Source organism: Cydia strobilella, chromosome 1 (genome assembly GCF_947568885.1).
Source record: "Cydia strobilella chromosome 1, ilCydStro3.1, whole genome shotgun sequence".
Classification (NCBI taxonomy): Eukaryota; Metazoa; Arthropoda; class Insecta; order Lepidoptera; family Tortricidae; genus Cydia; species Cydia strobilella.
In genome coordinates this window covers 26,592,745-26,615,328 of record NC_086041.1, presented here as the reverse complement: position 1 = coordinate 26,615,328, position 22,584 = coordinate 26,592,745, and the positions used below count along the sequence as shown (strand labels likewise).

Below are 22,584 nucleotides of genomic sequence, written 5' to 3'. Positions count from 1 at the left end.
ATGTTACCTCTTCGCAGACTTAGGTTATATTTTTAGCTAGATATATATGTGACCAAATACAGTGCATTTACGAGTAACTAATTTTGCTCACCTCTCTCCGAACACCGCTATACTGATACGATTATCTGGTGTCCTATTCGTTTCGTAATTTGATCAGCCAATTAAGTATTAACGCGTCCCGGTTTCTGGTATCCTTAATTACAACATAGTTTCGTTCAAGTCATACGAGTAGATCAAATTTATATGTAATGTTCACGGCTAAGACGGCTTAGAACCTCTAAGCAGTCTTAGCCTTCGGAGAGACGTTGGCTCTCTGCATGTTCTACCCGTCTTACAATGGCGATGCCCCGAAGAACTTTTTGAATTGGAGCCATCGTCTTGTTCTTATCACCGCACCTCCCGCCAAAGGAGCAAAGCTCATCCCGACTTCTTAGATACATGGCACACCAAGAATAAGCGGGCATCTCGCTCTTTTCTTCCCAGAACGTGCAGAATGTGGAATGAGTTGCCTCCTTAGGTATTTCCTTTGCGCTACGACATGGGATTCTTCAAGAAGCGGGTATTTATGGTTTTCAAGGGTCGGTAACGCTTAAGTGGTTCCTGTGATGTTTTTTATGTCCATGGGCGACGATGATCGCTTCCCATCAGGCGGCTCGAGTGACGTGAGTTCTTGCCCTATGACGGTCTTCCCAGCAATAAATTTAATAGAAATTTTCCCCACATTACCTTATAAAAAAAAAACTCATTTGACATACTCATATATTTATAATATATTACATATTACACGTCACAATTTGATTTACATTAGATTGATTATTACAGTTATTATTACAGTATACAGTTACAGATTACATTATTATGATTACAGTTTCGGGTACTATCAATAATTACATACGAGTATTTCAGTAAATTTTACAACACTGGGCATTATATAATATCAATTAAATTTGATACATTAAATTCTTTGTTTTGTTGAATGTCAATTAAATCATAATAATATATTGTAGAATTCATTCAGGCTATAAAAAGCGTGGGAAAAGAGCCATTTTTTTAATTCCCGCTTGAATAAGTTGGATGATTCTATCGTAGTATCGTTTTATTTGGCAATTTGTTAAAAACTTTGGGGCCCAGTACCTGCATGGCCTTGGAGGACTTAGTCAGTCGATAACTGGCGGGGAGCAAGCGTTCTTTGCTTCCGAAAGGTACGGGTGAGCTTGCTTGTATTAAATGTGTGTCTGTATGTGTGTACGTGTTTGGCAATGTTAAAAATGTATTGTGAGAATGTTGTTATCTATAATGCATAGATATATTTATATACGTTATTTATTTACGTTATATCCATATTTAAACTATTTCCAGCGCCACTAGCCCAGGGTCGAAAAGCGTCTTGTTCAGACTAAATACACTGTACATTTCACGCGCTTCATAAATTGGCACGATTTCTCATTCACAGTAATCCGTGTACAAAGTAGCGTAAAAAGACACAAAAATAAATTCCCAGGGAATTACCTACACCTTAATAGGCAATACATCCTTTTTAGTCTCCAATCTGCTAACGGAACAAATTGCGTATACTGTGGTCGTCTCAATCTACTCGTTAGAGGCCGGGCGAGTCTAATACAAAATGCAGGAACCAAATTATGCCTTATCAATTTTCAGGTAGCGTCCTCATAGTACTAACGCTAATAATGGTAACGATACAAGATATGAAATATGAAAAGCACTGAAATTTTATTTACTTACTGCTGTTAACAAATCCAAATAGAATGATGTTGCGTTGTTTTATCACGGAGTTTCTATTACCACTTCCGGTCTCCATCATTAGATCAGCTCGACGGTACAATAATATCACATTGTCACCCAACTTACTTACACAATTCGTTTGCGTTGATTTATCACAGAGCTCCCATGGCCACCTCCTGTCTCCATCATCAGATCAGCTCCATGTCATCACAATATTGCATTGTCATCCGATTTACATATGTATGTAAAATTTCAGGAAGTAGGTCAAATTTAGCTTCCAACTTCCAAGATTTGACCCACACTAACTAACATACGTAATTATGTGTCGCTTAACTTCAAACTCGGGTAAATCCATTCGACCCTCTCAGCAAATATCTACCCTATTACCTTTTCTTAATACCAAAAGCGCATAATCTGACAGATGGTCTTACCCCAGTTTGAAGCTTGTAAAAAACACTCGATGGCAATAGTGTTGGAAGTCACATATGAAGGGTACACGGACAGAACATGTCTAGTCACTTTAGTAACATTTTGAGTAATCGCGGTTTTAAATTTGGAACCATGTCAAAATGTATGGTAATTCCGTGACCAGGTCTTTTTTAACCCTTAAATGCATAATGATGTATATATGCATCGTATATTTGATGGTCCGTGGCTCAATATGCAGCTATCCAAAATCACATTTATTACTTTTATACAGCATGACACATCTATTTCAATTTATTAAAAAGTTATACAAAAAATCATGCATTTAAGGGTTAACAAAAAAAAAAAGTTGTGTTACATATATTATACAGTGGTAGCAAAAGATATAACTAAAAGTTCATTAACATTTTGAAATTAAAATCTCATTTTCGGAAAAAAGTGACTAGAAATGTTATTTCCGTGTACTCTTCATATAAAGAAACATATTCAACCCAAAAAAACACAAAAATAAATCCCTAAATCAAAATAAAATCATTTAAAAAGCATGCATCCAAAATTAGAACTAAAGTCTAACCGAATAAGTACAAGTTAATATTATACCTGATACAAGAACAATATTTAAAAATATTTCATGTTCGCTGCGAGAAGTCTTTTAACAGTTTTCTAAGAACAAAGAGCGAAATAACTGTTATGTATTTTGCTTGGGCCCGGCAACTGTAAGTTCCAAAGAAGAAGTTATAAGAATAACAAGTTTCAGAGTTAACGGAGTGTATTCGATTACGTAAACCGTGCGTTTGCCGGAGATTATTTTTGTTTGGAGTTTTGCTGTAATGTTTTTAAGGCGTTTGAGGAATATAGGATATAAACATTTAAGAGTTGCCCAAAATTTCTGGAAGAAATCTATAAGTACCACACATCCAAGAATTACTACTCCGCGTTATTTACTACGTACGCATGTGTCAGTTGTCTGGATGAGCCAATATACAATGACATTTGTCACGCCAACGGCAGACACAGTAATTAATCAATTATTAAGCACTTGAATTGCCAGTTTGGATCCCCAATTTGTTTGCAAGATTAACATTGCAAGGACCGTCACATTTATAACTTAAAAAATATTATTATAAGTGGCTTTAATAAAGCAACTGGATCCATTGAACGGGTTACTTTTTAACCAAAATAACGAAATTCCTATAAAGAGTACCTAACCGTTATTATATTTAAGCTTTGTTAGAATTGTCACAATGAGTATTATCAAGTATTATGTAGTTGACTGTTGATAGAAAAGTACAGTCAACGATAAAATATTGTATCAAAAATGAAATGATTGACAAAAACTTACTTCTTTTATGGGTTTTCAGACATTGATATTTATAAATATATAAAAAATACTAGCTTCTGCCCGCGACATCGTCTGCGTAGAAATAATATATCCATACCTATACTTCTTCCATAATAAATTCTACCTCTATCCTCCTTTTCACGTCCTTTGGGATGGTATCTGGGATAAAAATTATTCTACGACCTTCCCCGGAAGTCATAATATCTTCATACGAAATGTCATCTAAATCGGTTTAGCAATGTCATCTAAAGCGTGAAGAGGTAAACAGATGGACAAGTTACTTTCGCATTTGTAATATTAGGTATAAAGCATGGAGTAGTGAAGTGTAGATGAAACTAAACGTGACATAGACGATGGAAACGGTAATAAAGGTCGCTAACGAACTTCTTGGAAATTCGCTGTTTGTAGGTTGGCAGTAACTCTTGAAAGGGAAATTCACTGCTTCTGTAATGAAAGTTATAAAACTGGAGTTACATGCGTAACCACGGGGCAATGTTTATGTTCTTCATTTTAAAATATCTAATTGTTATTTCTAATGATTATGAAAAATATGTTATTTTGATGACTTGATGTACAGTCAAGGGCATAAATATATATACATTCCCAAAGTTTCAAAAATATGTGTACACTCTTACACCTTAGACAATAAAGTCGTGTTCACATATTTTTGAGCCATTTGTCTGGATTGATAGTTTTGCCTTCGACTTAATTTCATTTATTATGATTAAACCAAAGTTACGTATCACGTCGATTACGCTTTATTTAGGACAGATAGGGGTTTTTACCTTAAAATATTAACATATTTTAAGGTGCCCAGAAGATTAGATACCGTCAACTGCAATAATAGGTATGTTACTACAACAAAGGCCGCAAAAGTATGTAATACGCTGTTATGGCGCTACAAACAAGATCACATATTTCACGAATTTTTGCAGCGTTTATTGTGTAACCTATTATTTTGTTATACATGAAAATCCATTTGTTTTTATTAAGTGTAAACCAGCAGCACCCAAATAGTCCTGAAGTCGTCAGAGTGTATTTTATAAATATGCTTTGGAACTGAAACGAATTACTTTTATGGCGCGCAACGACAAGTTATTCTCCGGTTTTATGTCTTGGCGAGTTGTGGCTTAAGAGGATAGGGTAGATCAGACCGCTTCTCTATACAAACATACTCCCCATTTTCCTTTTTCGCTTCCAACTCTTATAAAAATTCAAAAGTCGAAAAAATCTAACGAAGGGGTATAAAACTATGGTAAATGTACATCAAAATGTTTGACATAAAATAATTATTCAATAAGGAAAATGGGGACTACGTTTGTATGGCGTAGCGGTCGTTCACTTTACTCTTAAGAGTGCATGTGTTAAACTTAGGATTTCAGGTGGCAAATAGTTGTTTGGAACGGGAAGCTTGAGTTTTGGACTTTATTTTAGCTTTAACTGCTGCAGGTTTTATTTACGGTACAGTTTGCGTAAAACACCTAAGTATAATCATTTTTCCATGTATATGTACACTAGTAAGTAGCAACGCATATATAGGTATATAATTTAAAGCCAACAGATATCACGATATTGATTACGATTCAATGTAATCTAATGTATAAAATATCAAATTGAAATTAAATAGGTAAATACTAAATATCTTATTTTAGCTTTAACTGCTGCAGGTTTTACTTATGGTACAGTTTGCGTAAAACACCGAATTATATCATTTTTCCATTTATATGTACACTAGTAAGTAGCAACGCAAATATAGGTATATAATTTAAAGCCAACAGATATCACGATATTGATTACGATTCAATGTAATCTAATGTATAAAATATCAAATTGAAATTAAATAGGTAGGTGATGATGTTATGGACATACATTACTTGAGGCATTCGAGACCGGCAGTGAAACGCAGTTGCATGTTGTTGTTGCACGCGCTCTTAATAGAGTGGATTTTCAGATAAAATTATCGGAAAGGATACCTAAAGGATGTAAACGGTCTGTTAAAACCTAAGACTAGTAAATATTCAAGACGGAAAACTTCCATACAACACCGCGTTCCTAGCGTGCCTTTTTGTCATTGTTCCATTTTAGCTTTATACGTAAATATAAAGTCTGTCACTCACTGCTACTCGTATTTAGGACTTCTAAATGTAAAATCCGACTATCCTGGCCGCTGTCATATGCAAAAAATACAATTAAAGCATAGGTATAATAAAAGCATTTGGGAATATTCTTACTTAATAGCAATTAGCACCACCTAGTTTTAACAGTTTTAACATTTTTAATACTTTTCTAATGGCTCACAATGCTTAATTATGTTTTAAATCTACTTTTGTGACAATAAACTGCGGTCAGTCAAGTCCAATAAAATTCTACGTTTTGAAATTATAAATAGCAGAAAGTAGGGTGGCAGTTTTCATACGCAAATAACTATTGAGCAAAATCAAAATAATATTTAATGTCTTCTACAAGTTCTACAACATAGTGACATAGACGTTCCTTGCGGCTTGCGGCGTTGTAGGCGGGTTGTCAGTCTTATTTATTTACAAGACTCTGGTTAAAACAAATCTAGAGATCTTTAACCGTATGTTTTCCTTTCTAAATCCTAGGAATGTGGTACATAGATTTCGGAATAAGTCTCACAAATTGTCGAGAACTTAAAAAAATATTACGCAAATATTTCGCAAAGAATGAAGCTGTTACAAAAATGAGCTTAACTTTTTTAATTTACCCGGCATCAAATTTTGCGGTAACAATAAAATGTGGAAACCATGTTAATGTTTGTTATACAGGGTTCGGAGTTCAACATCGTGTCAAAATAAAGAGTTACGTACAATCAAACTAATGGAAAGTACAAATACCTAAATATTTAAGTTAGTATTTTTACACTAAGCAAGGTTTAACGAAGAGGTACAATTTTTTTTTGCAATATTTCATAACGATCCTACCACTTTGAAATGATTTGTGAAACCAATCTATTTCATTTCATACTTGTATTTTGAACCTTGAAATTTTATCTATACCCACTCGAGTAGTTTTGGACTGTTTGAACATTTTCACGAACTTAATTCCATTTTACACGAACATTTACGAGCATAATGAAGGGTCACGCGGGCCATGCACCGCGTCCAATTAACAATAGTTAAATGTATTACAAAAGTTATTAACGGAGCACATCCACGTAGATCTAACTAGAGAATTTTGCCCTAGCCTGCTTTCTTAATAAATTTTGTTTTAATTATTGACTAAATAAACGTGATTTTGGTAAATATTATGAAATGTTTTGTTAAAATATGCTTGTATATAGTTGTGTAACATAATTATATACAAAAAAAAATATGAAAATAAGCCACCAGTTAACAATCGGGACAAAAAATCAAAGTACTAGAGCACTGTTATTTAACATATTCCAATTCTTTGAATTGTCACGTTAAAACTTTTTTATTTCTCATGCTCTGAAAGTGGCTCATTGTTTATCTATGAAGCGGGTTGGAAAACCTTTGGCCTCTATGGATTTTTTTGAATTTTTGTAAGGATTAGCAATAAAAAATCGTTTCTAAATGGATTTGTTGTATAATTTCCATTCTGATATCAGGAGTACCTGATTCAAAAATAACGATCCTCTTACCTAAATTGTTAATTGAAAGTACCCTTAAAAATATTGTAAAAGTATAAACTTAATCATGTTTTGTAAAATACACAGGTATTTTCTATTCCTCGTATTTGAAATGAAAAGTGTAAGTAGTGTTTAACTAGGGTGAAATGCATCCATTTTGACTCAAACTATTTACGCTCTCACTTCGTTCGAGCGTCAAAATATCTTGTCAGAAATGGGTGACTTTCATACGTTGGTGAACAATTACCTGCACCTAACCTGTCCCCTGTGACCTGTTACTATTACCTGTTACTGCCACAAAAATGGCTTCAGAGACCTCCTATGCGAACTGTACCTTTGGAAGTATCTAGATCACGTAGGTACAGCTTGTACCTATTCGTATGAACGTACGAAAGCCCTACTATCCACCATGCACCATTAGTTCGTACCCCACAACATCTCGTCTTCTCGGCGGTCACAATAGGTGCATTGAAAAGTGGAAACAATGCTTTAGAGAACGTTTACATGGCGAGTGAACCCTTGAGACAGTATTAAGGACCATTTTTAAAGCAGAACGCCAAGAACGTCTAAGAAGCTTAAATTAATGAAACGACTGTGGTACCATACCTTTTTAAGATATGTTTTTAAGCTAAGCTAAAAACCTTGTGACAAAATTTTCTTATTTTAAGGGTTCTGTAATCAAACTGGCAAAAACGTAAGCCTTATAGTATCATCATGTCCATTCGTCTATCCGTCCATCCGTCCATCCCTTCGTCCGGCTGCCCGTCAATACCACAGCTCAATTAGGTACTTCAAGTTGCAAATTGACAGCTGTTTTCAGAAATTAAATGGGTGAAAATCATACGAATTGCTCTATCTGTCATAAAGCTGAGCCAGTATCATGTAAGCCGCCCCCAACGCACGGCGTGTTAACACGTCAATCACAAGGGATGTGAAGAGTTGAACTTTAGGGAAAAAATCGCACACCCCACTCGGTAAACAAAGAAACTTTAGATTGGACTACTTGCCGTTGAATCGAATATTGAATTTTTTATCACCCTCCTAATGAGTTGGGGTGTATCTATTGTTGGGGGTTTAAGGCTGATTGATTTTTTACTTGAGCTTAACAACTAGTGGGTATTTATTATTGGTATGTATGTATCAAAAGAAATAACATATAGAATTTTAAATTAATGATAATTCTTTGACGCAAGTATGCGATGGATAAGCTTTTTATATCTACTCGTATTTATTTCAACAATGTGACTATTCAAAGGAAATATTTACATTGTTTATTTCAGTCTTTGAATGATCTACGTTTATAAAAGTTTACCCAAAAACGTTACATCAATGTCATAAGAAGTGATATGTTTTGTAGCGAAACGAAATACTTCATCCGTATAAGACATCGTCCCTCAAGTAAAACAAAAGGGTTTTCTTTAACTACATATAAGTGTTAGTGTTATTATCAGATTTCAGAAAAATGGAGGTCTTAAATTCGTCGGAATCGGGTAAATTTTTATTTTTATGTAATTTCCGCAATTTCTCGAAGAAGGCTGAACGAATTAAAATATAAATTAAATCTTACACAATACTTAAAATATACCTAAGAACTAAAAATAATCTATAAAAAAAACGCTTAACTATAAATAAAACTAAAGTAACCTATAAGAACTATTCAAATAACCCACCCCGCATCGTTCCCGACGCAAAGGTGCCCATCACGCTCGCTGCGTTTCCGCGTTGAACCGCAATTGACAACCTCTGCGCCAGGAACGACCCGGAGATTAAATTGCGATTAAAATATTATTTTTTTGTTTCACAGTTGGTCCCATTGCCATAAAGTCAGCATCTGATGATGGGATCCTAGAAATAAACCTGAAACGTTCTTATTTGCAGAGCTTTTAAAGCGTTTATTATATTTTAAGCATGTAATCGTATCCACTGACTACAAAGAAACCAAAAGGCACACAAAATCTGATACAATATCTAATATAATATTTTTATTTCACTATAGACATTCAGCCAGTCGTGCCACAAATGTCGGGCAGCGGGTTTTACAGGATTATTTTTTATTCCCTTTTGACGGAACGTGAAAATTCAGTGTGCGCCGCTTTTCGTCTGTTGCATGCATGAAATTTTAATGACCAATCTCGTAGGACTGAGGTTTTTTTTCTAACTAGAGTACCTTTAATATTATCAGAAGTATATTTTACTAAAATTGTGAATGGATGTATGAAAATTTACATATGTGAAGATTGAAGTGGGTACGCTAATTGCTTACCTGCCAATTGACCGGAAATAAAATAATTATTTCTGTAATCCTTTTGTTAAACTACACAAAGGAAATGTATACAAAATCTATATAGGTACAAGTAATTCATTGCCTTGTTATAAGGACACAAAATGTCTACCCCTCGATTCTACAAGGGCATAATTATATGCTACTATGTTTTTATTCTTTTGTGGATCTGATGGTCTCAGGGCACGCATTCGTGCATAGTGTACTCCGCTGTGGGTTATCGACTTTACTATTAACAGTCTTAACAACAAAGTTAGTTAATTCCCCGTAATTACTCGGCGAGTCGGCGCTAGACGCAAGCGCATCCCATAAACAAGCAGCCAGCGCCCTCAGCGTTTACACCTCTGACCGACTACCGAGGTGCAAGAATAACAGGCGAGTCAACGAACCGCAGGTTACTTTGAAAAGCCGCTGAAATAAACAGGGTAAAAATGTTTATTTAAAATGTATTTATATTATGTCCTGAGTTTGCGTGGGTTCGTTTTATAAAAGCGTTGTGTCGACGGACTTAGCTGTATTTACTAAGTCAGTGAAGCTTTACTTTGAACACATTTTAAAGTTAATGAAGAAAGTAAATATAAATATTTCTTATAGATATGTTTATAATCCCCAGGTTATTTTTCGCAATTTTTTTAGCCGTATTTTGTACTTCAAAGACCAAACAAATTATAAATAAATAGTTAAGAGCTTAGGTAAGAATGCTTTGCATTAAAATATGCAGTACGTAGGTAATTTTACATATATTATGTCATACCTAACGTGCATTTTATTGGTATACAATATAGATTGCTCAAAAACTAACTAGTAAATTACCCAAACATAGCTCAAAGTTAGAATATTTCAGACTTTTTTTTATCAAGAATGGGTGTGACTATCGAATAGATACCTAAACATAAGTTGATGTCGGAGAGCCATGTATGTCATATTTACATCGATCGCATTTGTCGGGAATTCTATGTTGATTTTAAAGCAAACATCAATAGCGGATGCGTATTGAAGTCTCTAAATAAATAGAGGGGGATTATTTGCAAGAGCTGCATTACGCGTAGCTTTGTTTAATTAAATGTAGAAGGTTTGCTCTCGTAAGCGTTAAATACTCGTATGTATATTTTGCAAGTAGGTAACTGGAATTTATTAAAATCATACTTAATAGCGAATTGAATAATTCTGTAATACACGTTAATATTAGAACGACTGGTATCCGAAAGAATGAGAGTACGTAAGTTCAACACAAAATAAAGAACCATATTAATGATCGTAAATAATTTGTTTAAAAAAGGGCTTTACTAGGTCTTACTACTCACCATACCTGATGTTATACTTAATATGAAAAATTTCCAGGTACCCATGTAAAAGATTTCAACAAGAAATGGATATACATATTATACATTAAAACTGGATATATGTAGTTTTATTTTACTGACAAATAGTCCGCATGGTCAAAGGTCATCCAAACCCCGATGCCCCATAAATCGTTAAAAAAATAGATTACTTTTATATTTTATGCCAATATCCATTCTACTTTCCGACTCCTTGCCTTCATTACCGTGAAGCATCGACAATTTATTGTGCTTCTCCCCGCTGGGATAAATATCGAAGGAATTAGATGCAATTGCATTGAATACAATTGAGACTTCGGATTGCATTTAAGCGCGATCTTGGAATGCGTTTAAAAAGCTTTATTGTAAAATTGGCTGTTTTCTTTTTCATTTCAACGGGATTGTTGGGATATTGGAGTATTAATTGGATATCCTGTTAATTTTCTACTATAAAAGTTCTGAATAGCGAGCGGAATGTTAACAAATTTCAAACTCGGGATATTTTATGTGTATCAGCGTTCATAATATTATGCATCGTGTATGTGCATAGTAATGGTAGAAATCGTTTAAATTCGCATACAGTAGGTACCCGGTGATAAACATTGCACATAGTTCGTTGGAAATAGACGGCAATTTCGGCGTCGTAGAGCTTTGACACACACTACTTAATGTGACGTAATGTGATAAGAAATTAATGGCGTTATTCATAAACGCTTTACCTACTGGCCTGAATTAGCTATGAATCATTTGTCTTTATCTGTCATTTTGTAAAACTTGTGTATTTATACGAAAGGGATAACACATAACATAATTTAACTAAATCAGGCCCGTAAAGTTTTATGAATAAGGGGGTAAAAGTTTACATGTCATCGATTTGATGTAAACTAATAAATACTGATCGGTAACAACGTTTTAATTTCATGGCAGCGTGGTCGGGTTAAAGTAAAGGAAAGTAACAGTTTTGAAGGAGACGGTTCAGACGGTCAATTAAGGTTCATTTAAAGGTTATTAACCTTAATTAAAAATTTCAGCTGAATTTTGCTTTACAGATGCCTTTAACGCTGCCATGAAATTAAAACGTTGTTACGATCACTACTAATAAAGTCCATAAAGTGCACTATAAGTAGCCTTTTCTTTAGCAGTGTCAAACTGATATATTCGATCTCGCTCGCACTAATATGCGAGTAGAAGCGAGATGCATAGAAAGTAAGTTACGGATAGCTAGCGTTAATGTCAATGTCAAACTGGTAGTGTCACCAAACGAAAACCAAAAACTGTCAAATATGGGAAATAATTCACCGAGTATATGCGAATTTTGGCATAACTCGTGTTTTAAACAACATACTACTGGGTGTGAAAGGTCCTTTTTTTAGTTTTTCGTATCTACATACAATTTAAAAAAAATAACCGATTTGCAAGACCGAAGTGATCCCATAAGTGTTCCGTGAACAAAGTTTTTGCGGAACCCTAAAAATGTACACTTTTTCGCTGCCATAAAGATTATGCAATTCGATAATAATTTACATAATTGTAATAGTAAAATGTAATTCTCAGAGTTCTCGTACTTAAATTCTTTATCATCGTTTCTGTAGATAAACTCAACTAGAAATCCAATTAGGAATTAAATGTTAATTAAAACCTTTAAAATTAATGAAAAAGTTGTCGTTTATGCAACCGCACGCGTGCCAAGGGCTGCCATGAGCGCACGAGCCCTCTTCACATTAACCGATGCATAATAGAGGATCACTCAGTGCCAGCTATGATCCTCTACAGTCTTATAAACATTATGGCACTGTCTACTTGTCTAATCGTGGTCTAATCCTTGATTATAATTAGAGTGTATACGTAAGTTGCAAATCTAGATGCAATAATTTTACATTTACCTGACTAATTTTGCAACACTTCTTTAAGTGTAAGGCGTGAGTGGACGCTCGAGTTGGGCGTGCAGCGGAGCGGGGCGTGCGGCGTGTATGGTAAACAAATGCAACCGTATAGGAGCGGTCTTAGTGCACGCTGCTCAAATCACTTGTGAGCCCGACGCCACGCTGCACGCCCCGCCGAACGCTCCGCTTAGAGCGTCCACTCAGGCCTTACACTAAGATGCTTCTCATATAATTCCCCGATCGTGCGATCTCCGCTCATCGAGATTTGACCGGAACTATTTACTTACTTATGCATAATAATAGGTATAGGTCTACTTATACAGCATCTACAACAACTGTTTAGTAGTGTTTAGTATAATATAATAATTGTGGTATTTTCTATAAAAATTAACCGGCCAAGCGGCGCACCGAGGGTTCCGTACATTACATAATTTTAACAATGTATTTTTTATGTGAAACGTGAGTGAAAGCTAAATTGCGGTTTACGATTTATGACGTATTAAAAAAAACTACTAACCATATCTCGTTCAAACCAATTTTCGGTGGAAGTTTGCATGGTAATGTACATCATATATTTTTTTCAGTTTTATCATTCTCTTATTTTAGAAGTTACAGTGGGGGGGGGGGGGGGGGACGACGACACACATTTTACCACTTTGAAAGTGTCTCTCGCGCAAACTATTCAGTTTAGAAAAAAATTATATTAGAAACCTCAATATCATTTTTGAAGACCTATCCATAGATTTAATGGGTATGGGTTTGATGAAAAAAAAAATTGAGTTTCAGTTCCAAGTATGGGGAACCCCCAAAATTTATTGTTTTTATTTTTTATTTTTGTGTGAAAATCGTAATGCGGTTCACAGAATACATCTACTTACCAAGTTTCAACAGTATAGTTGTTTTAGTTTCAGAGAAAAGTAGCTGTGACATACGGACGGACAGACAGACAGACATGACAAAGGTTCCGTTTTTTGCCATTTGGCTACGAAACCCTAAAAAGGGACCTTATTGTCGATGGCGCTTACGGCATTATAAACGATGCTCCGATATGAATACAATGCCGGGTAAGCTGTGCGGCGTAAGCGCCATCGACAATAAGGTCCCTTTTCATAGAAAACACAATAACAGGTACTTATTTTATTGAAATATCTTATATATTTAATAGGTACCTATACCTACTAAATTATTAAGGCCGTTCCATCGGTTTGCCGCTGTCTTTGTCACATTTCGCAAGAAAGAACGGGAAAGAACATACGCGCCAAGTGACAATTTTGATCGAATTTAGTCGGTTTTTATTTATTTTAAAAACGTTACCTTACAATATCGAAATTCTAAAGCTATGAAATTACTATTTATGTTAAGATTGTTGTCTTCTTTTTTTGTTTATAGTATCACATAATAAATAACCGAGTAAAGTAGGATTAAAAGTCCGAGTTAGAGGTTACTTTGGGAATTAATTGTATCGTGCGAAGTGTCATAATTCGTGTATCGGAAGCTATGTTGTTAAAGATAATATAGTCAAGAACTACATATATTTTTTCCACGTCTACGAATATGAACGCCTCTTAGAAAAACATGATCATATAAGGAGATTTTTCGCCTTCTGGCTCAGGGAACCGCCTTAATAAATAAACTTATGTAGGTAGATTTTCTGTCTTTGTTAATCGTGTAACTTTTTTTTTTCATTCTTTTCGTAGAAGTTCACACTAACAGAACAACCGAATTTAAGTAGATACTCAGCTTTTCATTCGTTCTGGGTGACGGTAGACCCAGTATTGCGGAGCAAATTAAACAACCCTACCCTACAATAGGTACCCTTAGTATAGCCAAAAGAAAATGTATCAGGCGGAAACGGCATATTTTGTGAAATCACTTTTGCTAAATACTGTGGACTCTCTGTACGAAAGTAGTATTATTTTTTCTGTGACCTGAAACAGATGTAAATAAAGAAGGCGTAAGTCGGTCAGACTGGCAGCTGGGTCATATCTCGATGGGATGAGATTACCATCTTTCCATATTCAGCTGAATGCTGAGCGGTTGCTTCGCGGCGGCTATTTTACCATTATTTTTATACTACGACGGTGGCAAACAAGCCCACGGCCAGTCTCATGATAAGAACACACCGTAACTTATGACCGCTTGCAACCTCAGAAGTGTCATTCCCGGCCTTTTTTTAAGGCCCCGACATATGTTTTTCAAGAATTTTCTCAAGTTTTGGAAACATATTTCGTTACTTAAGATGAGTTTTTTCAATAAAAATAATAAAAAATAATCGCACTGAGAAGCTCGCCTTTTTGGACGTCGGAGTTGAAGTCTATAATTAACAAAACTAAACTTGTGGAAGAAAAAAAAACCACAATAAAAAGCACTAACTTTATAACATATCTTTGGCATTGGACAAAGCAAATGTAAATAAGTAGGTACCTACTATGTGCAAAATGGTTGATAAATTATTTTCGTCGTCATTAGTTAACCATTAAGGTGCCCACTGACTATCAGTCCGCCGGACGATATCGGCCTGTCAGTTAGAACAAAAATTTTGACAGTTCCGAACAACTGACAGGCCGATATCGTCCGGCGGACTGATAGTCAGTGGGCCCCTTTAGGTATTTTTTGGTCTTGACTGACACAGCTTTAAGCAAAAATAAAATGAAACAGTTTTTGCTATACATGTAGATACCTGCTTTTCAGTATTACCTATCACGTATCATCCAATGTTTTTCTAGCCCGCGTTGATTTTTAAGATTTTTTGTTTTTTTTAAGGGACAACAATTCATAACTATCCATGTTGTTAGGTACTTATAAGTAAAAACAATAAGTATATGTGTTTGTTATTATGATGCTGACAGACAACGCACATCCACATTTAATGTTGTAGAGATCCACTAAGCATGTCTTATACCACTTCTAAGCGGACGAGAGGTCACCGCAAGACCGCAGCGCTTAGTAGCATAATATTTACTAGGTTTGCTGATTGGCCAGGTAAATTTTTTCGAATTAGGGGCAGTTGCCTTGGAACCTAGCTGCTGATTTCAATTGATTAATTCTGAGTTTCCCATACAAGCGTGCTCTCGTGTACCTAAAGTCGTCGTCAATAGAACTTGCGAAACAATGTAAACAAACCGTTTTACCTTCATTACTTCGTAATCTCGCTCTTTAAAAGGACAACCATGACCTTATCAACAGTCTATATACTTAAATATTTTATTCGTATAAATTTTTAGATAAATTAAATGTTAATTATTAATATTTCAGCGAAAATAACCTTCGTTAACATGTTACGTTATGTGTCAAACGCTAACAAAATCTGTCATTTTGTTTACATTGTTTGCAAGTTCTATTGACGACGACTTTAATGTTAAATAGGTAATAGCAGAAGAAAGTGCAGTGAGTACGCACTTTTTAATCTCAGATAGGATGTTTAGTGCGATTGTTCCTTGGATCATATTAAGCTGATTTAATGCCCTGGCAGCCCCTATTAAAGAGATGGGAACAGGCAGCTCCGACGGTTCCGTTTGCGCTATGTTTCTACCTATTTGTGGCACTCAGGTCAAGTTCCATTTTCGTATAAATTAGGGACGATGAATTCATTTACGAAATAATCAAATTTACATTTTATAATATTTTTAACAAATAAAAACCATGCATTATTTTAGGCGTCGTAATCTGTAATTTTTAAGGGCCCCTTGGTCCATTTACTAACCCGGGGTTAAACCTGGAGTTACCATGGTTACCAGTACAACTTGACACTGGGTTAACGGTTTAATCGGTTAACCCCGGGTTAGTGGGATGGTGCAAGTGGCGCTAAGTGTTATAGTCTGTTAGTGTCTTTTAAGAGCTTTAAATGTGTGTGCTAAAGAAACCGTCATGCTATCCAATATTGTTTATGTTTCCTAGGCTGTACCTACTGTTACGAATCTGAAAAAAATAGGCAAGTTAACTTCGCAAATTACATGAGTAGTGTTTTTATACAAAACCATTAGTGTTTTAGACTACCTTAGTCTCAGTAGTGTGGATATTCATCTCTTCTCTCTACGTAAAAGTTTGTATGTAACTATGTGGGCCAAGGCATACATTCCTGCGATTTACTTAGTTAGGTACCTAATTTTCATCTCTAGGCCAAACTTGTCTTACATTTAAATAATCTCACAATATTACCTAAAATCCACTACAATGTAATTCGTAGCACATAACTCGTCATAACACTCCGGCCTCGGTTATCTCATCCTTGCCACTATCAACGGGACTAATAATCAGAGAGAGCGAGATGAATACCAAGTAACCCTTACGCGCATCTTATGTGCCCTAAACTAAGGTAATACAGTTCAATTTCCAAAGTCAAAAGTTAAAAGTAACTTTGTCTTCTACATCTAGCAATGCGGTTGTATGAATTCTTATAAGTGCGGATGAAGGTAGACTTTGGAATAAAGGAGTTGGATATATGTTTGTCTTGTGGCAGGATTCGTCAAAGCAAAGACAGCGAATGCGAGACCATTGTGATGGTGCTCAAAGCTACTCTGAGCCGTACATTGTTCCTGAGATAGCAAAAACTAGATATTTTCCACTTTTCTCCGCTCTTATTATGAAATTGTTAAATATGCTATCGAATAAGTAATAGGGTATTAAAACGTCAATCTAAGTCTCTTTTCACTCTTTCCTCTCATCTATTCAAAGGTTAACTGGAAGAGATCCCTCAAAGGGGATAAGATATTTTTTATGACAATAAAGAGTTCACTACTACAGACTACTACTTGCAAGAAACAAATATAGATGATACAAGTAACAAAAAAAACATCGAGAGATTACATAATAATAACAGTGCCAATATGTCGTTTATTTTGATACCGTTGTTTAGTAAATATGAAAGCGATCACTTTTGAAAACAAAATAATTTATAATACAATTTATTTAATAAGTATATGCTATTTATTATTCTATATCATTACCTGGACAAACCTCTTTCTGATTATAAGTTGCATTTTAATAACACCTTAGGGGTAAAAATGATTCCCATAGTGAATTATTTAGAGTGTTGGTAGAATAATCTGGGACGTTTCTTTTCAGGTCTCGAGGACAATCCAAGCCAGCACAATGAGTGTGACTAAGGGGGGGAGGAGGATCCCCACCCCCATGCCGCCCCCCAAGGACGTGTATCACAGCAATAGGTAAGACAACACACTAAGCATTAATAATATGATTTTAATTTCAACTCGATAGCGATACCTCTACGTGTTCCCGAGTCAAAGGGTCTTGACAGACAGCCGTACGGATGGACTGACGGACGGACAACAAAGTGATCCTATAAGGGTTCCGTTTTTTCCCATTGAGGTACGGAACCTTGAAATTAAATTACTATCTACGTGGTCTTACCACCATTTTCCCGTTTATTTCTGTGTACTACAGAAATAAACGGGAAAATGGTGGTAAGACCACGTAGATAGTATTTTATAGCAGTGAGTAGCAGAAAGTGGATTGTATGACAATGAATGAAGTAATATGTCTAGGTAGGTGTGTTGGAATAAAATCATGAGCGCTGTGAGGTTTCATGTTCCTCCAACCTCCCTCCTTCAATAGTAAATACCGAGCTAGTCGTGAATTTTAATTGATTTAATTTAATTTCAAGGTTCCGTACCTCAATGGGAAAAAACGGAACCCTTATAGGATCACTTTGTTGTCCGTCCGTCAGTCCATCCGTACGGCTGTCTGTCAAGACCCTTTGACTCGGGAACACGTAGAGGTATCGCTATCGAGTTGAAATTAAAATCATATTATTATAATAATATGATCAAGTCTACGATCCCTTGAAGTTGTGTTAAAATCAAACTCCTAAGTTAACGTAAAAAAAGACAGCGCCGTTTATGCCGCAAAAAACGTATAATATTTCGATACTCTCAAGAGAATCAAAATTTATAGGGTTCTTCCCGTTGACTTAGAACTATGAAATTTGCCAAATAATATCTTCTTACACTACAAATACAGGAAAAAATCTTAAAAGTATAAATCTGTAAAAAAAAGGTTAAAACTGTACGGAACCCTCGGTGGGCGAGTCCGACTCGCACTTGTCCGGTTTTTTATATTATCCCTGATGTGCATCTCGCTCGTTCTTATGTACATATTTGTGAAAACTTGTTGTACCACGAGTAGAAATATCAAATTGAATTTTTAAATGCCTGCCGGTTCAGCAGTCTGATAATCTGGTTAAATTGGCCTTTTATCAGTCACTAATCCGTGCCTTCAAGGTCTTTTTGAAAGCCAATTTTTGATATACATTTGAACCACTAGAATAGCACTCAGCAACATAATAAAACCAGCTCGGCTTATTTCAGTACTTGTTACAGTAAAGAAACACAAGTAAATTACTTTTGGCTTAGACTAATGTTTCTGTAACCAATACCACCCGAGCGTCTCAGCGGTATCCGATTTCATACCTTTGTAAACGAATACCTTATTGCATAAAGAATAAAGGCTATTTTTATTAATTACTACATTGAACCCCATTCATGGAACCCGCGTAGATTTATTAAATGCATTCGTATAAGTGCACAGCGTTTTGTTCCCGAAATAAAGCAAAAGTTAAGTAGACGTTAATCAGATACTTATTGAATGAACTGAAAACATTTAAACAGGCCTACAGAAATTTAAGTTTTGGCCCTACCTGGTCAGGTACCTAGTGCGTCAGAAAAAAATGTATCTCAACGTATGCACAACGATCTCCATACGAAACACTGAGAACGAAAAATGACCATACAAAGATGGACTTGAGGAAACGAGCCGTGTGCTTTTCAGGGCGATTGTATCTTACAGACAGAGAATATATGATCGCCGCCAGAAAGAGCTTAGACATGCATTTAAAAAAGAGATTGACTGCCTATTTTTTTCTGGCTAACAGCTTTCAGTGTTTTCCACGTATACTGTTGCGGTACAATGTATGTTTGCGCAAAAGCATGCAATTAATAATATATTTGTCACGAGTGTCACGACCGTTTTCCGGAAACATAAGAGTTCGCGTCATATTTTTTGCGCTCTTTCACGTGTCATATATTATTGCGCGTAACACTCTTTACTATGATGTGGCGTAAATGTGCGTCTACATGTAAGTAATTAAATACCGCCTCAGAGCAGAATGTCATTCGAATAAAACAGGTGGCAGGCAGGAATAGGTATTGTCGGAGTCATGCGTCCGATAAAATGGGGTTTATTTTTATTTACTTAGCCATCCATTGTTGCCTGTCAAACGTATAGTCCATATAAAATTTTAGATAAACTGTATTTGTTGACCAGATGTGCATCAAAATAATAGTACAATATTAGAGTATGACCGGAAAAGTTGTTTAGGCATGCATAATTATTATCATTACATTAGTGTATGTAATTAATTATCTTTAGGTACAACTAATATTTACGGTACTAATATTTGCGGTATTTAATTTAAGTAAATGTGCTTTTAGCGAGATTACGTTTTCTCTCGAGTGATTTCGTTTTCTATCTCTAAAGAGTGTTCAATCCTAGCAAATAATAAAGCACGATTACTCCAGAACCCTGCTTTCACATTATAAAAGGTAATTCTGAGTAAAAAACACGACACAATTTCAATCCAATTTTACTGCGATAAATCGATAATGCTTTCATCGTCCTTTATAATTATATTTTAATCAACGCGGCAAAGTTGCTTTATAATCACATTTAAAAACGATTTATTTCACTTTTTGTTTAAGAGATATTATATACTTAAGTAAGTTGATAATATTATAAATAAGTATTATAATGTAATTGGCGTCTTTTATTGGTACCTATATGCAGTTACTTATTTTTACAAGCTTTTATTTAATTTGCAATGTTTGTATGTGTGTATGTATGTTCAAGTCAAATATTAGACCCACTTTCCATTATTCGATTGAGCTGAAACTTCACGTACATATGTAAGTTGGGTGACAATGCAATATTATAGTACCATCGAGCTGATCTGATGATGGACACAGGAGGTCATAGGAGCTCTGTGATAAAACAACGCAACCTAATTGTGTTTGGGGTTGTTAGAATTGTCTCGATGAGTATTAGTTGCATGTTGAAAGTACAATCAGCGATAAACGCTTGTAACCAAAATTAAAATTTTGACAAATAACTTATTAGATATGTAGTAATATTAATAGAAATCAGCCAAGTGTGAATCGGAATCGTGCCCCGAGGGTTCTCTTTTTGATCTACATTTTTAACATTACTATTTTAGTCGGTTACTTACCTGGTTTAAGAGTCTTTGTGCTTCGAAAACAAGTATTCTACGATACTAATAGTTCTGTTGCTGCCGCGCTTGTAAGTACCAGTGAGGTCATGCTTTAATTTTTCAACGAAGGGATTATAAATATTTCAACGTTAATGCATATAAAAGGTTAGGTAAACTCGAGTCGAGGTAGTCTGTAAGTTTGTGATGACAGCCCACAACAAACATTTATTAATGTTATTATACACGTGTGATGCGCGATATAATTTGGCACAAGCTATGAGCGAAGAGCGGACATTTCCACGTACAGACTTACTTAGGTAATTAAACTAATTATATTATTATTATAAGCCTATACGGTGTCCCACTGCTGGACAAAGGCCTCCCCCCTCGATTTCCATTCGTCTCGGTTTTGAGCAATCTCCGGTCATAGATATGCGTCCAGGTCGTCCCGCCATCTCCGTCTAGGCCTACCAGATCCTCGCCCGTCTTGCGTATTGTAATTAAACTAATTAAGTAAATAAATAAATGTACATCGTGTGATTCATTATTGCATTTTTGCGGTGAGTTACCAAGAACGATAACGATACGTCCGTCTGTAACGATAGGTTCAATGGAATAAATATCGAAAACATATTCCATATAAATTCTAAATTTCATATTTACATACCTATGATTTGCTTAGCCGTGCCGAATTCCGTCAGATCTATCTGAATAAATTCAGATGAATACCAGTTAGTATTTATTTTTGTATTTATTATATATTTATATATTAGTTCTATAATTAGGCCTTTTATTTATGCCCTAGGCCTACTAGGTAGTTTAGGGGAGGTAGGGGAGCATAGGGCACTTTTTTACTTAAGTCGTTATAAAAATGTATCATTTTAACATAATAGCACATCTGTTTGGCTTCAATTAGTACTAAGAATAATTATACGTATCTATAAGCAGTCCTAAATTTACAAGAGATTTTTTAAACCATGTCAAAAATGCCCAAACCGTCCTGTAGTTGGGTGGTTTGGGCACCCCAATGGCAGGTTTGGGCACTGTGTTAAATGGGTGTTTTTTTATTAAATTACTTGAATAATAAGTAATTTATAACTATAATACTTGCAATGAAATCGACCAGCAATTAACTGTTTTAAACTATAAGTACGAAAAAAAAACAGGTACTAAAGATTAGTACTTACTCAATACTTAGTAATTTTTTTAAAGTAATAAAATGGATCTACGAAACGATGTTACCCATATAGGCTTATCTAAAGTATACTAAGGTCTTCCCCGTTTGCTCCATATCTTTGGGTTTGACATTTTGGTTTAAATGTCTGTCAATGGGATACCTTGATATATCTTTAAGCTCTGGAAACATAAATTTATTGCGCACCTTACTCATACGCATGAATTTAATAGTAGGTAGTTATGTTAAATAGTGCCGAGAACTTCTTCAATTTGGCCAAGAAAGTGGACGATTGACGATTTTTACCTATTACCAAAACAAACACAAGGAGTGAGAGCATTCGGCATGCCCAAACCTCTCTCTATAATTAGTGCTCAATACTTTCCACACGCTCACTTCACTAATAAATTCAAGTAGGTAGATATGTTTTTTGCAGTCAAATGAATTACGTTAATTTCTACGTTAACATAGACTTTTAGAAACACTTAACTAGATATAAAAACAGAAACATACGTTTTTTACAGATCATGTCGTTATTTCCTTCGAAATCACAATAAAATTCTTCATTTTGCACTCACGAAACCG

The 22,584-nt window shown here is 35.2% G+C and overlaps 1 protein-coding gene across 3 annotated transcripts in view; it reads left to right on the top strand.

The window, feature by feature from the left end:
- The window catches only part of LOC134742282 (kinesin-like protein CG14535), a 326,650-nt gene that overhangs the window by 5,008 nt on the left and 299,058 nt on the right, over positions 1 to 22,584 (top strand). For 2 of the 3 annotated variants that reach the window (XM_063675350.1, XM_063675336.1), the window contains exon 2: positions 17,669 to 17,769. In XM_063675350.1, coding sequence (XP_063531420.1) covers positions 17,696 to 17,769 — 74 coding nt within the window. In that variant the 5' untranslated portion in view covers positions 17,669 to 17,695. Of the gene's footprint in view, positions 1 to 17,604; positions 17,770 to 22,584 lie in introns of those variants that run through there. The other variant, XM_063675342.1, reaches the window with a different exon arrangement.